This window comes from Schistocerca cancellata, chromosome 2, assembly GCF_023864275.1.
Source record: "Schistocerca cancellata isolate TAMUIC-IGC-003103 chromosome 2, iqSchCanc2.1, whole genome shotgun sequence".
NCBI classification, from domain to species: Eukaryota; Metazoa; Arthropoda; class Insecta; order Orthoptera; family Acrididae; genus Schistocerca; species Schistocerca cancellata.
The window spans coordinates 938,869,070-938,890,366 of NC_064627.1; the positions used below are offsets into that span (position 1 = coordinate 938,869,070).

At 42.8% G+C, this 21,297-nt stretch overlaps 1 protein-coding gene across 2 annotated transcripts in view; it reads left to right on the forward strand.

Annotated features, from left to right (window-relative positions):
• LOC126162911 (clavesin-1-like) overlaps positions 1-21,297 on the forward strand; it is a 741,639-nt gene that overhangs the window by 704,256 nt on the left and 16,086 nt on the right. For both annotated transcript variants that reach the window (XM_049919721.1, XM_049919722.1), the window contains exons 5-6: positions 4,305-4,498; positions 9,156-9,266. In XM_049919721.1, the coding sequence (XP_049775678.1) occupies positions 4,305-4,498; positions 9,156-9,266 (305 nt within the window). The remainder of the gene's footprint in view (positions 1-4,304; positions 4,499-9,155; positions 9,267-21,297) is intronic.

The following is a 21,297-nucleotide window of genomic DNA, read 5'->3' on the forward strand; positions in this document are numbered from 1 at the left end:
TCCGCCTAAAGAATCTTTAAGCGGCTCCAAGAGATGGAAGTCTAAGGGTGGCAGCATGATGAGGCAATGATGTTCAACCCAATTTGGCGATATGTTCCCGGGTTCTCAGAAGTGTGTGTGGGCATGCATTATCGTCATGGAGCAGGATTTCTACTGGATTCATGTCCGATCGAACACGTGCGAAACGGTTCTTGAGTTTATTCATCTTCACGCATGCCTCTGAATTGATGGTTGACCCTCCTGGCATCATGTCCGTTATAATTATCCGGGCTGTTATGCTCGCTAGCGAGCCAGTGTGTATGTTGGACCTACCATCGAGCTACGGACCCCCTTGAAGATGTCTCCCGCAGTCGGAGACGAAACGTTGGGAATCACCACAGAATTCATCAACCGACCACGGCATAACAGCCCAGATAATTATAATGGACATGATATTTCCGGCCGTGAAAGTCTACATTTTAGTATCAGACGCCTCCTGGCATCACATCCACGAGAATGACGGCATCACAATTCCAGAAGACTGTCACCATGACTTTTCGAGCAGAGGGGTTTTGTTGAATTTGTTCTTTTGTGGTGAATGAGGATGATGCCATTGCATGGACTGCCATTTTGTTTCAGGCGCAAAGTGGTGCACCCAGCTTTCATCGGTCTCAAAACGCTCCAACACTTCAGATGAAATGGCCTTTGTTTGAATCTTGTGGTCCGCTATGAGCATTCGTGGAACCCATTGTAAGCACCTCTTTAAATATTCGAGAGCCTCGATCATTGCTGACGCACTTTCAATGCTGACCGAGGAATGCAGAGCCGATTGTCGAGTTGTGATGGGCCGTTCGGCACAAATAATGGCATCCGCACGATTCAGCATGCCTGGAGCAGTGGCTGTGACGGGATCTCCCGAGTGTGGCTGATCACGGAGCTCTGTTTCTCCATTTCCAGAGGCTGTAACTTTCTTTACCCATCGGCCAACAGTACTCCTATCAACTGCAGCATCGCCATACGATGCACACAAACGTTTATGGATGTTCACCACGGTTTCTTTTTCTGCACACAAGAATTCAATAACAGCACACGGCTTGTAACGTGGGCCGTATGTGGACGCCACTTTGACGCTGTACTACGGTTCTGCCATCTACCAGAACGGTTCGAAACTTCACCGACGCACAGAACAAACATCAAATATGAAGCAACAACAAGGACTTTGCCTGTCTATACTAATGGCTTTTAAAAAAATGAGGGGCATTATTTATTGAGCGACCCTCGTACACGATTGATAGTGTGTAGAGCCACATGCTAGCTATAAATAACTAAAAAATAGCACAGCGGCATAACTTCAACAGGAAATGAACATATTAGTCTTCCTCATTATTCATAGTAAAACTGAAACACAAATTCATTACTGAATACTACACACACTGCCAGCGTTTAATTCAATATCCTACTGTTGTAAGAGAGTTATCCAGAAGAAATGAATTGAGATTAAGTTAAAATTTGCTTTGCTACCCAACAGGCATTTGATGTTGCGGAAACGATGAAAAAGATTTTTGGAGGTTAATACTGACTCAGAGATCAGTTTTTCAAGAGTTGTATCTGTGAATATTAACACCCTTCTGAAATTTCGATGTATTATTTTATAACTAACTTCGTCAGTTGGTACTTGCATTTAATAAGAGAGGTTAGGCGCAGTTTCTCCCGTTTTTGGCCTATATCTCCAATTTTTCTGCAATTCGTAGATCGTATCATCCCAAACAAATAATGCTTTCCTAGTGTTTCATCTGAGGTTCCGTGTTAACTGAGAATGTCAGATGTCAGTTTGTTTCTTGTTACGGTACTAAAAATGTAGCCAACAAATGTTTATCTATATGAAGAGCGCCATAACACTAGAGCTAGTTTTTTTTTTCATCCCAGAAGCTCAGTAAAATCCGGAAGATATTATCTCGTTTGGAGTCTGAAAACTGAAACATCAGGACTCCTTGGGCAAATACGGTGGCTAGAGTTAAACTCTCTCGGGCTGTATTTGTTCAGTGCTACGTTATTTTGCTCTCTATCACACTCTAATTCAGTTGATAAAGATTGGTAAACATTTGCTTTCGTATCCCACTTGCCCCTTCTATCGTGTGTTGGCTCACATCGCATCGTCTGTCTGTCAGCCTTGCAACGGCGCTACTCAGTCGCTGCTGTGCTGAAGCACCGGTCTTTCTTCGTGTTTTTTTGTCCTTTCCACACACATCGTTAAAGCGAATATCGCTCTTATTAAGGAAACTTCTATCGAATTGGGAAATACAATTTCAATCAAAAATATTTTGTTTGTAAGGAGAAACAAAGCGACATTTTTCGCTGACCGTGGGCGTAACATGAAACGCATGATGAGAAATGGTTCTTTAGATGAGCTCCATCCACGCTTTACATAAAAATGCTAAACTGAAAGTGTCTGCCGAAACAGCAGAAAGAGTGCGTCAGGCGACCCTTAATACACATTCAGTGTATATTGTGAAGCTGCTATCAGAACGCATAAAGTTGGAGAAGCAGCTACCAGATAGTTGTTGATTAACACTTTATATTAATTCTCACTCTTCACTTTTGCTCAATAAGTACTACCTTCTTATGTGATGACTTAAAGGTATAACAGGAAACCAATTCGTAAGACGCTGAGTGAAAATCTGTGAAGTATTACATAACTAGCTATTAAGCAGTAGGCAAAAGTTACTGAATTAAGCGTATTGAGAAACCTCTTATGTCCCATCCATTTCAGAGTTTCATCCATACATCCAAAACTTTGGTGCATTCTACCCTATACACTGACCCCTGACATTAATTGTTATGTTATACTATTTCTTGTATGGAAGTGAACATACTAAGTCTTTTCGAAATTAAGGGAAAATCTTTTTGCGGAGAAATGCTTATTAACTGTTTTAACTCTCAAAATATTAAAAATTTCTGTTATAGTGGTCAGTATAAGCGAATTTTCTGTGTCAGTTGCTACCTGAAAAAAGCACCAAATAATTTACTTCTCTCAAAGTGAAACATTCTGCATCTGGTTGTGAATAATACGGCGAAACGTTTATTGCGTTACAACCACAGTCGCAGAAATAATACATTTTTAATTTGTTGGCGAAATCACAATTTTTACTGCTCTCTAGCATTTTATATAAAACCAAGATGCCTTTGGTATAAATCAGACTTTCTTGCGGTTGCGAAAAGTTCTATGTTTCAATTCTCTGCTCATTACCTTGGTTATCTTGTATATCCACTCATGCCACCTGGTGACACTAAATTCTGTCATAGCGAATCACCACCATACGCCATAGCTCTGAAGGGTGTACATAGGTTAGAAATATAAGGTATAGAACCAGCAAAGCGTCCTGTAGACCGTAACACAGTGATTTGCTTTGTTTCGACTGACTGGATTGAGTCCCTCAAATGAAGTCACACTCCGTCAAAATAAGAATCGTGTGTTAATGTTTACTTTAAAATGCTGCATTTCCAATAGACTGATTTAGAGATAGGGAATAAACTTTCTGTACATAACTACAAACTCCGAATTTGTGGATATCGTTGGATCATACATGCTATTTTGTGTTGGCACATCAATTTGTGATCCTATGCTTGTCAATTTATAATCTTCGATTCAGGGATTGTTTTCCACTTCTTACAGATGTGCCTGTAATCAGAAAGGACAATTAAAGTATGTTTATCACTTAACAGATCTGTGGCATGTTGCTACACATTCATTTACGCTTAGCTATGGGTTCACTAGGAAACTTTTATAAAGTTTATGCATTCATACCTGGAGCATATCGTTCGTGTATATCGTGTGTTTTACAATCATTATGGTAATCTATTAAATGTTCAAATACTAAATTACGAACAGAATAACGTGATATTAATGAATGCTCATCTACAGAAACTTATTGCTTTGCAGAGCTTACATTTAAAAAATGAAAAAGATCTGTCTTTTTGTGTGTTCTAAAATGCATACATATCGTCGCCATTTTTAAGTGGTTGAAGCATAGGTTAAGCACGATGTTCCATACTTTGAGGGGTAATATGACGATTCAAACAAATCTTTTGTACAAATAATACGACAGTGTAAGAAATTAGCAAATAAACTGAATTGCTCTGTACAATACGTAATGAAAATGCAGTTATGGCAGTCGACATAAATTTTACACAGTTATTTGCTGAACACTAGTAAATTGGAAGCGTATAATCTTGTGTTGCCCACGTTTCGCTATGTATATGGGATAAGTACCGCTTGCAACAGCCTCGTTTGTTGAGTGGAGTGTGCAACGCGTGTGTGTTTGCAGGGAACTGGGACCCGGGCAGGTGTTCGGTGGAGGACCTGCTGAAGGCGTCGCTGGCGGTGCTCGAGCTGGGCATCCTGGAGCAGAGAGCGCAGATCCTGGGCGGCATCGCCATCTTCGACCTGGAGGGCCTCTCGCTGTCGCAGACGTGGTACCTCACGCCCTCCGTCGCCGCCAAGGTCATGGCTCTCATGGGGGTGCGTAAACGAACGTTACGGCTGCCCGTGCTCCAAAACCAAAGCAGTTTCTGTATTTTCTAACGGCGATCAAAGAGACGAAATACAGACACGCTAACACCAATCATGTCACTGGTTTGCATAAATATCTCGATGTCACTTGCATCTGAAGTTTCAAAAATACACTACTGGCCATTAATTTTGCTACACCAAGAAGAAATGCAGATGATAAACGGGTATTCATTGGACAAATATATTATACTAGAACTGACATGTGATTACATTTTCACGCGATTTCGGTACATATATCCTGAGAAATCAGCACCAAGAACAACGACCTCTGGCCGTAATAACGGCCTTGATACGCCTGAGCATTGAGTCAAACAGCTTGGATGGCGTGTACAGGTACAGCTGCCCATGCAGCTTCAACACGATACCACATAGTGACTGGCGTATTGTGACGAGCCAGTTGCTCGGCCACCATTGACCAGACGTTTTAATAGGTGAGAGATCTGGAGAACGTGCTGGCCAGGGCAGCAGTCGAATATTTTCTGTATCCAGAAAGGCTCGTACAGGACCAGCAACACGCAGTCGGGCATTATCCTGCTGAAATGTAGGGTTTCGCAGGGATCGAATGAAGGGTAGAGCCATTGGTCGTAACACATTTGAAATGTAACGCCCACTGTTCAAAGTGCCGTCAATGCGAACAAGAGGTGACCGAGACGTGTAACCAATGGCACCCCATGCCATCACTCTGGGTGATACGGCAGTATGGCGATGACGAATACACGCTTCCAATGTGCGTTCACCGCGATGTTGCCAAACACGGATGCGACCATCATGATACTGTAAACAGAACCTGGATTCATCCGAAAAAATGACGTTTTGCCATTCGAGCACCCAGGTTCGTCGTTGGGTACACCATCGCAGGCGCTCCTGTCAGTGATGCAGCGTCAAGGGTAACCGCAACCATGGTCTCCGAGGTGATTGGCCATGCTGCTGCAAACGTCGTCGAACTGTTCGTGCAGATGGTTGTTGTCTTGCAAACGTCCCCATCTGTTGACTCAGGGATCGAGACGTGGCTGCACGATCCGTTACAGCCATGCGGATAAGATGCCAGTCATCTCAACTGCTAGTGATACGAGGCCGTTGGCATCCAGCACGGCGTTCCGTATTACCCTCCTGAACCCACCGATTCCATATTCTGCTAACAGTCATTGGATCTCGACCAACGCGAGCAACAATGTCGCGATACGATAAACCGCAATCGCGATAAGCTACAATCCGACCTTTATCAAAGTCGGAAACGTGATGGTACGCATTTCTCCTCCTTACACGAGGCATCACAACAACGTTTCACCAGGCAACGCCGGTCAACTGCTGTTTGTGTGTGAGAAATCGGTTGGAAACTTTCCTCATGTCAGCACGTTGTAGGTGTCGCCACCGGCGTCAACCTTGTGTGAATGCTCTGAAAAGCTAATCATTTGCATGTCACAGTATCTTCTTCCTGTCGGTTAAATTTCGCGTGTGTAGCATGTCAACTTCGTGGCGTAGCAATTTTAATGGCCAGTAGTGTACATCTCTTGCTTTATGTACACCAACATTGTTGTTATCCTCAGTCTCAAGAATACTGTGATGAAGTTTGTATAGCTACTGCAGCTTATAAAAATTTGCTTAAGGTAGTAGATCCTTGGCCGTCTCCCGCAAATTTTACCCCCATACTTCTCCCCATAACCAAATCGACCCTTCCTAATCGGCCTACTGCATTGTGATAAAGTTGACCGGGATCGCGTATGTCTAATGAAATTTTACAGTGAGTAAGGCTATCGTTACCGAAGGAAAATAATACCAGATAGTAGTAGGAAAGTGTACAACAGACCCATCTAAAGGAAGAATCTATTCTAAACCTAACCTAAACATTGATGATTTGGAAATGGGTGGAAATTTAGTGTAGTCGCTCACGAGCCACATGGGGGAAAACGGTAGCATGTAATATTTTTAATACAAAGGAAATATTGATAATAAGAAAATACTGATTAGCAAAAGAGGGATAATTAAACGGTCGCCAGCCTACTAGAGCAATGAATATCCAAAATCCAAGGAAGGATAATGGTAAAGAAAGTAAAGCAAATAATCACTGGCGTGGCAACAAAATATTGTGTCGCTTTTCCACAACACAAAATTTCACGAGAAAATAAATGAATCAGAAAGCACTGAGCTTGCAGTTACTTATTCTGAAATACTACATTTTGAAAGTAAAATTAAATGAAGTTGCTGGTTAAATAAATGATTGGATGTAACAGAAACTTGGTTTCGTAAAAAATGATTTTCAGTAACCTCATCTTAACGTAATACAAAATTGGAAAAGGGCAAGCGATTTATTTTTAATTATTGAATTACTGAATTTAATTTACTTTAAGAAAATGGGCAACTGAATTAATATCAAAACAACAAGACACCAAGCCAACAGAAGTCACTCGATAAGCTAAACACAGACTAAATAAAATTGTGCACTCTTAATTTTTGCTTTATCTTTACTTGTTAGTCTTGCCAGTGAAATTTTACCTTGCTTTAAGTGAGTGAAGTTAAAACTGAAAATAAGTAGCGAAGTTTCTGTTATGGACTACAAGAGTGAACAGTTACTGAGGCGACAAAATTTAGGCTGAAACTGGTCATCAGCAAACAACAGTACTGGCAGTAAGTAGTTAATCAATGTTCATATTTTTACGACACTCGGTGACTGCATGGAAAAGAAAGGGACCCTGCTTGGTAATGGAAATGCCATGTGGCTAGAGCCTCCCGTCGGGTAGACCGTTCGCCTGGTGCAGGTCTTTCAAGTTGACGCCACTTCAGCGACTTGCGCGTCGATGTGGATGAAATAATGATGATAAGGACAACACAGCACCCAGTCTCTGAGCGGAGAAAATCTCTGACCCAGCCGGGAATCGAACCCGAGCCATTAGGTATGACATTCCACCGCGCTGACCACTCAGCTACCAGCGGCGGACTGTTTGGTAATAATGTCTGAGGACAGTAACACAAGAGCCCTACATGTTTTAACTATTTCTGGTTATTGTTAATTACAATTAGTCGAAAATTGTGAAAGAAATGCCACTGGGTAATGCCTCTACAATATTAGTTACATTTCGTACCTTAGAGTATCACGATGCTGTAGCTGTGCGGACGACAACGCTGACCTGCTATTGTCGCCGCTGCTGCTGCTTATGAAGCACGAGTCATCTACAGAGCCACGGATAATTACGGGATAGGCAATAGAACTGCAGCTATTTTCGCCTGTCCACTCCTGCATCCACGGGAGCGCCCAGCACACAATTTCGCACTCTTTCATGACTCAAGCTGCTCTGCCCTCCCTGTTCGCAGCGCGACAGACTCCCACAAGCAAAGATAAACAATTGCACAGCTACTGCCTTTTCATCGTTGCTGTCGATACTTTTAAATAAAGTTCCCTTGCCTATTACCCAGCAATTTACAATAGCGACACTATAATTACAACCAATTATATATTGACAGAAATATCCTATTACATCCATTACATATTAACTACAGTTACTGTAAAACAGTTTACATATGCAGAATCAGAAGTACATTATAAGTTATCAACGGTTATTAAACGGCGAAAAAATTTGGATAGTACAAATGTATTTTATCTGCATTTTCGGTGTTACATAAGGATCCTTTCTCTTGAATCGATTCAGTTCCTCTTTGATTCATCATCCTATCTACCCCCTCTTATCTTCAGATTTCTTGTACACTTATCTTGTCCGTATTTCATCCTACACTGCTTCATAAGGCTACACTCCAACTAAATACTTTCAGAAAAGACTTCCTAGCACTTACATTTATATTCGATATTAATATTTTTCGCTTTTTGGTATTGTCAGTCTGCATTTTACGTCCTATTTGGTTCTGTTGTCAGTTATTTTGCTGCTCAAATAGCAAAGCTCACTTACTGCTTTCAGTCTCTCTTACGTCTATCTCTCTCACTCAGCATCGCCAAATCAGTTAGGATATATTCCATTACCCTTTTTTACTTCAATTTCTCGAAACATGTTAGATTCGAACCATTCCGTTCATTTTATTTCCTAAGTTCTTTGCCGTCTCTGCTCTAATTAAAATATCGTCGGCAAACCTCAACGTCTTTATTTCTTCTCTATGAACTGTAAGGAGGATATAAAAAAGCAGACTAGCAGTACCAAAAAGCCCATTCCTGGCCTAGAGAAGTCTACTACTATCGAACAAAAACCTTAATCTGAGGAAGATATTTCTGAGAATTTACGTTTGGATCACGGCATCGTTTAGAGGAAACAAACAAGTGACTTGATTATTGGTATGATAGGTTATATGTTAAGACCTTAGGGAATAACTTTTTGGTACTACAGGGAGCTATAGAAGATAAAAAATATAAGAGAAGACAGATACTAAAACACATCCAACAAATAATTGAGGCCATCGGATGCAAGAGCTGCTCTGAGATGATGATGTTGGCACGATCGACCATTTGAAACCAGTCAGAAGACTGATGACACAAAATTCTTTATAGTCTGCTGAGTTAGTAAGCAATTAAATTTGATGTGACAAATACTGACAGCAGTTTACTTGCAGCAGAAAGATATCTTTTTGTTCCTGCTCTAACTCGATATTTTTTTATCTGTTGTAGATGGCCTTTCCTATGAGGATCCACGCCATCCATATAGTCAACCAGTCGTGGTTGTTCGACATAGTGTTCTCTATGTTTAAGCCATTCCTGCAAGAGAAGATGCGTGAGAGGGTAAGTATATCAGTTATCACTAGTGAAATGCAATGCTGATTTGAGCTGCTTCAGTAAGAGCATTATTTCAAATTATGTGACAGAGTAACGAACATAGTCTTAAAGATTACGGCAGTAACGAAAAAAGATTTTGAAAAGTCATTACACTTGAAGTAATTAGATAGCACCCGCCCCCCTCAATTACTCAAACAATACCGCATTGTAGCATGCCGTAAATGGCATCTTGTAACAAGTGGGCCTTCGTATGAAATACATATATGAGCCCTTCTAGAGATAATGACATCGTCAGTTACTATCAGTGTGAATATGGTGATTTTGAGATAAGACCATTGAACAGTGGAACGAGTTATCCGGCCATCCTCGTACAGCAACTCCATGATTGTTGGGATACCTCGACAAGGACAACGTGTAAGACACTGACAGCGTGGGTAGATGCAGACGCGTATTGGCAGTATTATAGCACAAGAAAAACACAGCTGAATCTCCTTTGCTCTACCCACAAAACGTTGTAAATTACGTCAAGAACATTATCTGATCGCTTGTTTCCCTTGATGACCAATATCTACTTCACCACATACGCTGTTTTCGATTAGGGCAGATGTTCATACGACATGTCTAGAATTTTTATACACTACTTGAAACAGAAAAATGAGTCACAACTTGTCCAAGGGGCACTGATATATGGAAGTAAATGCAGTAATTACTGAAAGCATCGTGACCAAGAGAGATAACGTGTGTTGCCGTGGCAACCATTTTGTAATCAGTCCTCGGACATGTATGCCTGTCGACATGATTTCCTCTTCTGTGACAAACTCTTCATCTCGCAGTTTCACTTACATCCAACAGCCTAAATTATGTCATGTACACTCCTGGAAATTGAAATAAGAACACCGTGAATTCATTGTCCCAGGAAGGGGAAACTTTATTGACACATTCTTGGGGTCAGATACATCGCATGATCACACTGACAGAACCACAGGCACATAGACACAGGCAACAGAGCATGCACAATGTCGGCACTAGTACAGTGTATATCCACCTTTCGCAGCAATGCAGGCTGCTATTCTCCCATGGAGACGATCGTAGAGATGCTGGATGTAGTCCTGTGGAACGGCTTGCCATGCCATATCCACCTGGCGCCTCAGTTGGACCAGTGTTCGTGCTGGACGTGCAGACCGCGTGAGACGACGCTTCATCCAGTCCCAAACATGCTCAATGGGGGACAGATCCGGAGATCTTGCTGGCCAGGGTAGTTGACTTACACCTTCTAGAGCACGTTGGGTGGCACGGGATACATGCGGACGTGCATTGTCCTGTTGGAACAGCAAGTTCCCTTGCCGGTCTAGGAATGGTAGAACGATGGGTTCGATGACGGTTTGGATGAACCGTGCACTATTCAGTGTCCCCTCGACGATCACCAGTGGTGTACGGCCAGTGTAGGAGATCGCTCCCCACACCATGATGCTGGGTGTTGGCCCTGTGTGCCTCGGTCGTATGCAGTCCTGATTGTGGCGCTCACCTGCACGGCGCCAAACACGCATACGACCATCATTGGCACCAAGGCAGAAGCGACTCTCATAGCTGAAGACAACACGTCTCCATTCATCCCTCCATTCACGCCTGTCGCGACACCACTGGAGGCGGGCTGCACGATGTTGGGGCGTGAGCGGAAGACGGCCTAACGGTGTGCGGGACCGTAGCCCAGCTTCATGGAGACAATTGCGAATGGTCCTCGCCGATACCCCAGGAGCAACAGTGTCCCTAATTTGCTGGGAAGTGGCGGTGCGGTCCCCTACGGCACTGCGTAGGATCCTACGGTCTTGGCGTGCATCCGTGCGTCGCTGCGGTCCGGTCCAAGGTCGACGGGCACGTGCACCTTCCGCCGACCACTGGCGACAACATCGATGTACTGTGGAGACCTCACGCCCCACGTGTTGAGCAATTCGGCGGTACGTCCACCCGGCCTCCCGCATGCCCACTATACGCCCTCGCTCAAAGTCCGTCAACTGCACATACGGTTCACGTCCACGCTGTCGCGGCATGCTACCAGTGTTAAAGACTGCGATGGAGCTCCGTATGCCACGGCAAACTGGCTGACACTGACGGCGGCGGTGCACAAATGCTGCGCAGCTAGTGCCATTCGACGGCCAACACCGCGGTTCCTGGTGTGTCCGCTGTGCCGTGCGTGTGATCATTGCTTGTACAGCCCTCTCGCAGTGTCCGGAGCAAGTATGGTGGGTCTGACACACCGGTGTCAATGTGTTCTTTTTTCCATTTCCAGGAGTGTATTTAGTCAAATCTACCTCTTTCCCTGACGTATTTACACGTTTCTCATCCTCTCCATAATTTTACTCAGTGTTTTCCATATTTTCCTTTTCCTCGCCGATTGTGCAGACAACTTTTCTTATCTTACCGTCGGCCGCTGTGGCCGAGCGGTTCTAGGTGCTTCAGTCCGGAACCGCGCTGCTACTACGGTCGCAGGTTCGAATCTTGCCTCGAGCATGGATGTGTGTGATGTCCTCAGGTTAGTTAGGTTTATGTAGTTCTAAGTCTATGGGACTGATGACCTCAGATGTTAAGTCCCATAGTGGTTAGAGCCATTTGAACCATTTTCTTATCTTACCTGTTGACTTAATTTTCAGCACTTTTCCATAACACCTTACACGTTGCTTCTATTCTCTCCTTTCTGGTCTTCCTACAGGGCACTTTACTTGCATAAAACGTGCTGTGCTCAACGTACAATCTAAATGACTTCTTTTCCAAATTAAATCAGATTTTTTTAATACTAGTTGACTTCTTTCAGCGAGAAACGCTCTCTTCGCCTGTGCAAGCCTGCTTCTTGTATCATCCTCTATTCGTCCGTCACTCATAATTTTGCTTCCGAGGTAGAGGCATTCCTTCGGTTTCTCTGCTTCGTGTTCTTCAGTTTGATAAGTTTGTCATTAATCTCGTTTATAGTACCCCTCAACAATTCCATCTTTCTTTGGATTATCTTCAAACCACATTCTGTGCTCAGTAGACCGTACATTCCATACAACAGATCCTATAATTCTTCCTGACTTTCACAGAGGACAGCATTTTATTAGCGAATCTTACCATTAATTTACGTTCGCCCTTTAGTTTTATCCTACTCCTGAATTTCTGTAAATTCCGTCATTGCATCATCGATAAACAGGTTGAACAGTAGTGAAGAATGACTGTATCCTTACCTTAAGCCCCTTTCGAATTCGAACACTTCTCACTTGAGTCTTGTACATACTGAATATTACCACTCTTACCCCCTAAAGTCTACCTGTTTTGCCGGCCGGAGTGGCCGAGCGGTTCTAGGCGCTACAGTCTGGAACCGCGCGACCGCTTCGGCCGCAGGTTCGAATCCTGCCTCGGGCATGGATGTGTGTGATGTCCTTAGGTTAGTTAGGTTTAAGTAGTTCTGAGTTCTCGGGGACTGATGACCTCAGAAGTTAAGTCCCATAGTTCTCAGAGCCATTTGAACCATCTACCTGTTTTTCTGGGGCTCTCAAGCATCTTGCCCCGTTTTACGAACATTTCTTCTGGATCGACAAATGCAATGGGGACTTCTTGATTTTTTCTTAGGTATTGCCTCCTTTAAGCGCAACGTCAGAACTGCCTCCCCCGTGTCGTCACATGTCCTAAATGCAGAGTGATAGTCATTTAACAGACCTTCAATTTTCCTTACCGTATTGTATGTTATTCTGCTCAGCAATTTGGATACTTCAGCTACAAACCTGCCACTGTAGTTGCCGCATCTCCATTTGCACTCTTAGTGTTTGAAGTTCTTGCGTTCGAATTCTCAGAAAAGTATTTGACTTATCGATACGCTGAATCTTTCCTTCAGACTACCATTTCTGTTTCGATATTGTCGCGTTTCTCCTGAAGCCATTTCGCATTACCTTTCTTGAATATCCTACAGATTTTATTTCTCAATGCTGCACTTCTTTCTTTTCGTCAGTCAACTGATATATTTCTTCGGTTACTAACAATTTACTTCCAGTTACCGTCTTCATATCTATATTTTTCGGGTCCAACTTCTTTGATTATCCCTTTCTAGAGTTTTCCGTGGCTCCTGATATTCTTTATCACGATATCTGTAGCCTCAGAGACCTTAGTACACACATCATCATTCCTCAGTACTTCAGTATTTCTCTTCTTTGTTTGTTGACTCTTCCTGACTTTCCGCTGAAATTTCAGCCTACTAATTTGAGATCTGAGTGTGTATGTGATACATGTCTGTATTCATCTGACCACATTATTTTCTTTCTATTTCACTTCACTAACTGCAACTGTTAAGTCGCCAGGTCTTTTAACGTTTTTATAACCTGTTCATTGGCTCAGTATGTCTTTTAATCTGTTGTATTGACTCTGCATCGGATCGCTTGTAGACATCGTTCCCGGACAACTTACAGCTTCCACGTATCAACTGTAATAATTTCCATAACAGAATGCCGAAGTGATACGCATCCTCCGTCTATTACTGCCACTCTTCAATATATTTAAATCAATGATCACAGTATGATGAAAAGGGATCTTGAAATTAAACCATGTTATGATTAACACTGGGCTGCTTTTGTCTTCAGATTATGAGAAGGTCCCTACGTCGATCTTAAGTCAAATCAGGGTTCATGAACACGTACACTGTTCACATTTTCACTTGAGTTAATCATTGCCGTTTCTTACTCCGTTCGGTCGCCATAATGATTGCTTGTGATTGTGGAAGCAACCACATTGATGAGCCTTGTTGTGCCGTTTCCAATTTCGGTGCAGTACACCAAAGAAACATCAAAATTCTAGAACTTGAGAAACCAGCATTTGCTGAACAGTCTCCAATTAACGTTCCTCCGATAAGGCTGACATCACTTGTGCAGACAATCTCTGGCAGCATGACGTAATTACGACGTCCTCTGATCAGTCACAAGACGTCTGCGGGCTATACGAGTAAATGATTGTCACACAGCCAGGACAGTCATTCGTTTGTGAGGAAGACGATGGAAGATTTCGTCGAAAGTTGGACATTTTCCGCAGATTTGAAGCAACAAGTAAAAAGAGATTGTTTTGAGAATGCTGCACAGTAATAATCATAAAATAAGTACTTCACGTCCCTATTCACTCCATTATATTCACGCCCCCTAGCGGTACTTGCTCACTCAGTGAGCACACTACTAAGACAAGCGGCCTAACACGCCTTTCCCGCAACTGCCAAAAGCTCGCTCCCCATTCCTTAGGCAAAGGGGCATCTCCAAGTCAGCTGTGATCTTGGGTCCAGCCGAGACGGATAAAGGTAAGATTCGGACATCGTACCGATATTGACATCTGTGCCTTTAGAAACTATGTTCAGGTTGAGCGTTTGCATGTCCCCTTCCAGATTTACTAGCTTCCATATCACATTAAGGCTTTTCACATTCCACACTCCGACTGTAAGAACGCTACCCTTTCGTTAGAACCGAGCAATTAACACACTGGACTCGCATTCGGGAGGTCGACAGTTCCAACCCGTACCCTGTCATTTAAGTTTTCCGTGATTTCCCTAAGTCACTCCATGCAAATGCCAGGATGGTTCCTCTGAAAGGCCACGGCCCGTTTCCTTCCCCATCCTTGACACAATCCGAGCTTGTGCTCGCTGTCAAATGACCTCGACATCGACGGGACGTTAAACCCTTCCTTCGTGTCGTTGCCATATCAGTCTTTATCTATGAACACCTGCCTACTGGGAATTTCGCCCCTCTCCTTTTCTGACGATGACCGAAATGGAAATCTAATAAAGATTCTGCCAATGGAGAGGTCATGCCACTTTTTCAGTTAGTAGCCACAAATTCTGTATTTTTTTTTACCAAGGAAAAAGGCCCAACACCCGTATGTTTTGGGAAGTTATTTTATTTAGACAACCAGTTTCGGCATGTCTTTAATGCATCTTCAGGCCCCTGCATGTTAGTACTCGTTAATATTGTCGCACAGAAAAAGCTGAGTAGCACCATGGTGTAGTGCTTATGATACTAAACTGTTTCATGGAGGGTCGTGAGTTCAAAGCTCACCTGGACTGTACAGTTTTAATTTCTATATTCGGTTCGAGTACATTCTAGAAGTATCCCCCGTGTCAAGAATCTTTGTACTGGAATGTTCTGTAGCTGCATACAAACAGTATGTGTTCTGGCCGGAGGCACTTCATTCCGCGCTCTTGTATGTGCAACTGCTGAATAAACCTTCGTAAGTGAAGTTCGTGCTCGTCATGCATCTAATTACGCTTTCTTCTACGTGACAATATGCAGGGGCCTGAAGATGGCAGTAATGAGATGCTAAAATGGTTGTCTAAGTAAAATAACTTCTCTAAACATACGATTTTCCTTGGTAAATATTAGACCGGCCGCTGTAGCTTATTCACAGTTAATCAGTGGAGATGTCCTGTGTGTATATGCTTTCCCTATTCTTAATGCAGTAGTTTCCACACTTTTGTTTTGCATCCAAATGCTTCTGATCACAAATGATTATTCCGTGTTTTAAGGGAATTTTTGCACCCTACGCATAACGAACCAAGTATTAACCTTTGATACACAAGGTTGTGAGTATGCCTTAGTCTGGAAACTCAATAATGACGGATTGCCCCACGGACTAGTCCGAGCTAGGTGGCTCATTAGTAAGGCACAGGACTCGTCTTCTGGAGGACAGCTGTACATTTCCCCATCTGGTCATTCGAATGTGATTTATAAGCGATTTCCCTAACTCATTTTAGGTGAATAATCTTAACTTTCCTTCCTTCCTTTATTCCTTCCCAACGTGCTTGATGTGGGGCATCAGCTATGTATCACTGTTAGCACCATTGGTTCAAGGGAGCGGCATATGTTCGTTTTCTTGGTTCCGGACTGCCGTGACTTATAGTGTCACACATGGAGGACCATAATTGGTCGCACGGCAACCCCAGCACGGATTAGGACCAACGTGTTATCAAAGAATGTAAACTGCTTGCTCGCAGTTGGTCTTCGAGCAGGGACGCCGCTTTCCATACTCACTCTCAGCCCATCACTATGTAGCCCGCTTCCAATGGTGTAATGAAACTTGACGTACGAGTTGCGTGAAGCTGTGTTTGGGAGCAAAATAATGCATAACGGACGAGCCAAGCAGCGCATAAAAAACAAACTAACAGCCAAAGAACATGGCTCCCACAAAAGAAGTTTACTAATGTCAAATATGAGCGTTAGCGTGAGAAAAAATTTCTGATAATGTACATCTGGAAGTGAATGATGGCAGTGAGAAAACTGGAAAAGAAGAGAATGTAAACGTTTGAGACGTGGAGTTACAAAAAGTTGCTGCAAGTTAACGCTTTGAGCCCCAGTGATATTTGCTGCAGTGCACCATTTCATCCATTTTATTTTGACGTACCAGTGCCTTTAGCATGAAACCACCTATGTTACGGAAACCCATGCTAAAGGCACTGGTACTTCAAAATAAAATAAAATAAATAGAGGTGGGTTGCGCTAGACTGAGAGGTTCTCCCCATAATAGGCAAAGAAAGGAATTAGTGTGAAATACTGATCAGAAAAAAGAATAGGATTGTAGGACATGCGTTAAGACACCAGGCAATGACTTCGATGGTACTAGAGGTAGCCGTAGAGGGGAAAAAAGCTGTAGTCCAAGACAGTTGAGTCAAATAATTGACGACGTTGACTGTAATGAGTCTGAGATCAAAGACTGGCATAAGAGAGGACATCGTGGTGAGATGAATGAAACGTGTCTGAACATTGATGAGAGCACAGTAGCGCATGGTGACAGTAGTGGTCGTTTACGAGTGCAGCATAGTACAGTCCATGAGTGCAGCTACCGGAGAGTTAGCAGACAGTGACATGCAACATCGACGATGGAGAGGCATACGTGACGACAGTACAGATGGGGTGTTTGTTGAGGGATCACCAGAGACTGCAAGACGCGTCATCGCCACCATCTAGTCCAATTTGTTGCCGGGTCTATGACGTCAGGGTGATGTGCTGTTTCAGTGCAATACCAGTCTACTTCCAAAGCGCTTTCGGTAACGCAGTTTCGTGAACTACCCAGTTAAACTGCTCACCAGCCAAGACATGGTATCTGGTCCAGCAGTACTGCTTACAGCATTTGGAGTGTGGAATAATCACTTTCAAAATTGCACTGGATACGTCTATGATTGTCCCTACTATACATATGATCGCGGAACGAGATTGTAGTTACTGGATATTGTAAAAGAACAGAAACTACTGTACGGAGATAATCTTCCCATATCTGGACACGCCACTATGCCCTGTTCAGACTATTAGGGTTACCTTTCCACCAGTTACTAGGTACTTCCAAACAGCCAAAGGTGTGTCTGTCTTAGATTAATTAAGAAACGAGTTTTTATTTTAATGCCAACTTTTAACAAGAATTCCTTAAGATCTTTATAAATGTTGATAATCAATATCGGTAAGATTATCAACTCATTCGATGGAAAATTCTTGTTTCGGCTTTACCATCTCGTTAAGTAGCATGTCAGATTCCTTTCTGTGTCTAGAGCAGCCAAAGTATATGCGTTTGACGTCATGGATCTCCCCACAATCGCAGTGCTGTAATAGCACGGCGCGAGTTTTTATGGAAGTGATGTTAGCAGCTGCAATCATCATTACGAACCACTTCTCCCCTTTGGCAGTGGAGCTACGTTTCGTACCCTGCATTTCATTGAACCATTGTGCTTTCGGTATAAGTTAGTGGATTTACCTGTATCTGATGCCCATGTGTAGATCTTCGGTCACCCACTTATCGCGGCCACGTCTCTGACTAGAACATTTAGATCATCTTCTGGAACAAATCTTCGTTGTATTCCATTTTTAGCTGCGTTCGTTACCAGCTGATAGATATTCTCGTTCTCCATAAACTGGCCTGTCCCTTCGCTCATTCAATTAACACTTCTGTACCGTTTATACGTAGTTCTGACACATCAGTAGCTATTCGCTATGACATATGACAGCTTCTTTTCTCCTCAGCAACGGTTGTGTTTGCAGTTGATTAAAACTTCATTCGTGTGGCAGTACTGCTTCAGATGGTTTATTTTCAAATTTCCAAAAGCGTAGTAGATCGAGGGAAAATAGATTTCTTGGCCCCCACATTCCTCATGTATCAACTCCCACGAAACTATTTGTGATTTCATAAAGTACATCCTCAGAGTTGACAAATTATTACTGCTCTACAGGAGTTGCGATAATTTTTCACGGATAATTTAAGCATTTACTTCTGATCACTTGTGGAAACCTGATAGTTCACAGCACGACGAACAACGCCTGATTTCTTTCCAGGCGAGTTCAACAAACCACTAAAAGATCCTGAAGTTGTGGCTGAACAGTGCCTGTTAGTGTCATCATCGTCATTGGCTTTAACTGTAAACTCTTCAATAGTTGCCAGACCACCTTCTAGTCACAGCCCAGTCTCCCATGCTGCGGCGATTCATCGGATAAATCTTGTCTGCTAAGCATTTCGGTTGCTTTCACTCGCCAAGTGTTACCCGGGCACTCTAACATTACTTCTCTGTGACGCAAAGTGAAAGGCTTGCGAAATTTACCTCCGTGGCATGTAATAGAATGCTGCAACACTGTCGCAAATGTTACGTCTAAGGTCTACGGAATGCATTCGTTATTCCTTACTTCACATTGTGATCTATACGTTTGTTTTTCCATTCTCTTCTACATATTTAGACTTTCATATAAACTTACTTTTTCTTTGCATACAGCAGTATTACAATGAAGGCTGCGTTTGTGGTCGTACGTTAAACTGTTGAAAGAAAGAGAAGATTCCAAGAACAGTATCAGAAATGTGCACTCTTTAGTCACCAAGATGGGGCTGGATATCCGAAACACTTCGCGACTGCTAAAAACTGTATTTTAGTGACTCCTTAATGAATGTTTTTGGTTAACACTTTACTTTTCTATCCTTAATTCGTGTCACGCAATTTTAGTGACAGGGATTAAAGCAAGTGGGCGTGGGATTGTAGGAGAAAGGACAGAGTACAGAATAAAACAGTGAATCTGGATGATTAATGTTGAGCTTGGAAGAAGGAAAAGACATAACAAAAAAAAAATGGTTCAAATGGTTCTGAGCACTATGGGACTTAACATCTGCGGTCATCAGTCCCCTAGAACTTAGAACTACTTAAACCTAACTAACCTAAGGACATCACACACATCCATGCCCGAGGCAGGATTCGAACCTGCGACTGTAGCAGTCGCACGGTTCCTGACTGAGCGCCTAGAACCACGAGACCACCGCGGCCGGCAAAAGACATAACAGGAAACACATGAAACCTCGGGAAAACTTCGGTGCCAGATCATTAAACTTTGTCAAATGGATTGTCGTCATATTACATTACAGACCTGTTCAAGCAAATACAATAATGTGGTTTCCTATAAACTAGCGTCCGCAACCCTGCAGTGTACCAGAAATGACGTCTCAAACTTGGACTGTTCTGTTGTAACAACATAAATTGCTGGAAGACCACCTAAATTATAGTGTTGTAGTTAGACTACAGTAGTTGTACTCACAAGGAGACGGCACGACCGTGGGGTCTTGGATTTGTCCGCAATTTTGTGCGGTGAAAGAGGACCCCTAATACCTCACGTGGTTAAAATATTATGACGCACTACCCGGAAAATCCCGGAAAAAATCGATCCAAAGTTTGTTAGGTGCCTTATGAGTATAAAATGTTAACACACTGCCGAACCGCCGTCTGGCTTAGGTGTTTAGTGCTTGGATTCTTACGCCAGAGGTTTCGTGTTCGATTCCTCCTCTGGCAATTTTTTTTCATCTGTTTCATTTTCTTTCGTTACTGCACCAATTATTGAGAAAGTTTCCCAAACCTACATTATCTTTAACAAATTAGTTTCATTATTGAATAAAAATTATTTTCTTTTTGTCCAACAACACAATTCATGGCGGTGGGTTTTCCATTTTTCATTGTATATGAGGAGAAACATTGCCTTTTTAATCAGAATAACTAATTCGATTGGAAAACATTCATTTTTATACATATAATAATTATAAACAAGAACCGCAGTGGTAATTATCGTAAAAACAAACAAAGCAATAATTTTTGCGACATCTTGCGCAACATACAAAAGCGGATTTTTTACAATCACAGGGCGTTTGCAATAAATCTGTACAAAAACATGCCCCATTAACATTTACGACAGTGTTTCGAGTTTTTGACAATTTTGAGGCAAACCAGGCATATTGAATCATGTCTCGGAATATTGGTGACGATAATTGATGGTGAATTATAGAATGAATTTTTATACAGCCTTCCCGGGAATTAATTTCACGATTCTCCTGTAACCATGCGCTGCAATTTGACAAGCAACAGAAGGAAAAAACAAGTGCTTCAGGAGGAACCGAACCCGAGACCTTTGGCGTAAGGGTCCGAGCGCTAACCATAGGCCAGATGGCGGCTCGGCAGTGGACTAACATTTTATACTCATAAGGCACCTAAGAAAATTTGGATCGATTTTTCTCGGGATTTTCCCACTAGTGGGTCCTAATATTGTAACCACGTGAGGTGTTAGGGATCCTCTTTCACCACACAAAATTACGCACAAATCCCCGTCAACACGGTCGTGCCGTCTCCTTGTCAGATTAAGAGAATTGCGCGTTACAGGCTAGCTCGTCCGGTCGACACAGTTGGTTTCGAAACCAGAAACACTCCATCTCTTTCAAGCAGCTCTGGTGTCGGTATGAAGCATAGCTTGTCACGTCCTAGCCCTCAAACCAAGGAAAATCCCATGGCAGTCGCCTGTTTCGGTCAGCCACGTTAACAGCTCAGCTGCGAATGCGTACAGTCTCAGAGATAATCAGCAAGAGTAAGGGAGACAATTGGCATCGTTTTCTACAAAGGAACCGTGTCGGCGTTTACCTTGAGCTATTTAGGGAAACTGTAGAAAACCTAAATCTGGACGACCATACTGGTATTTGAACCGCCGCCCTTCCGAACGTCGGTAAAGTATATTATCATTGTGCCTCCTCATTAGATTGCAAG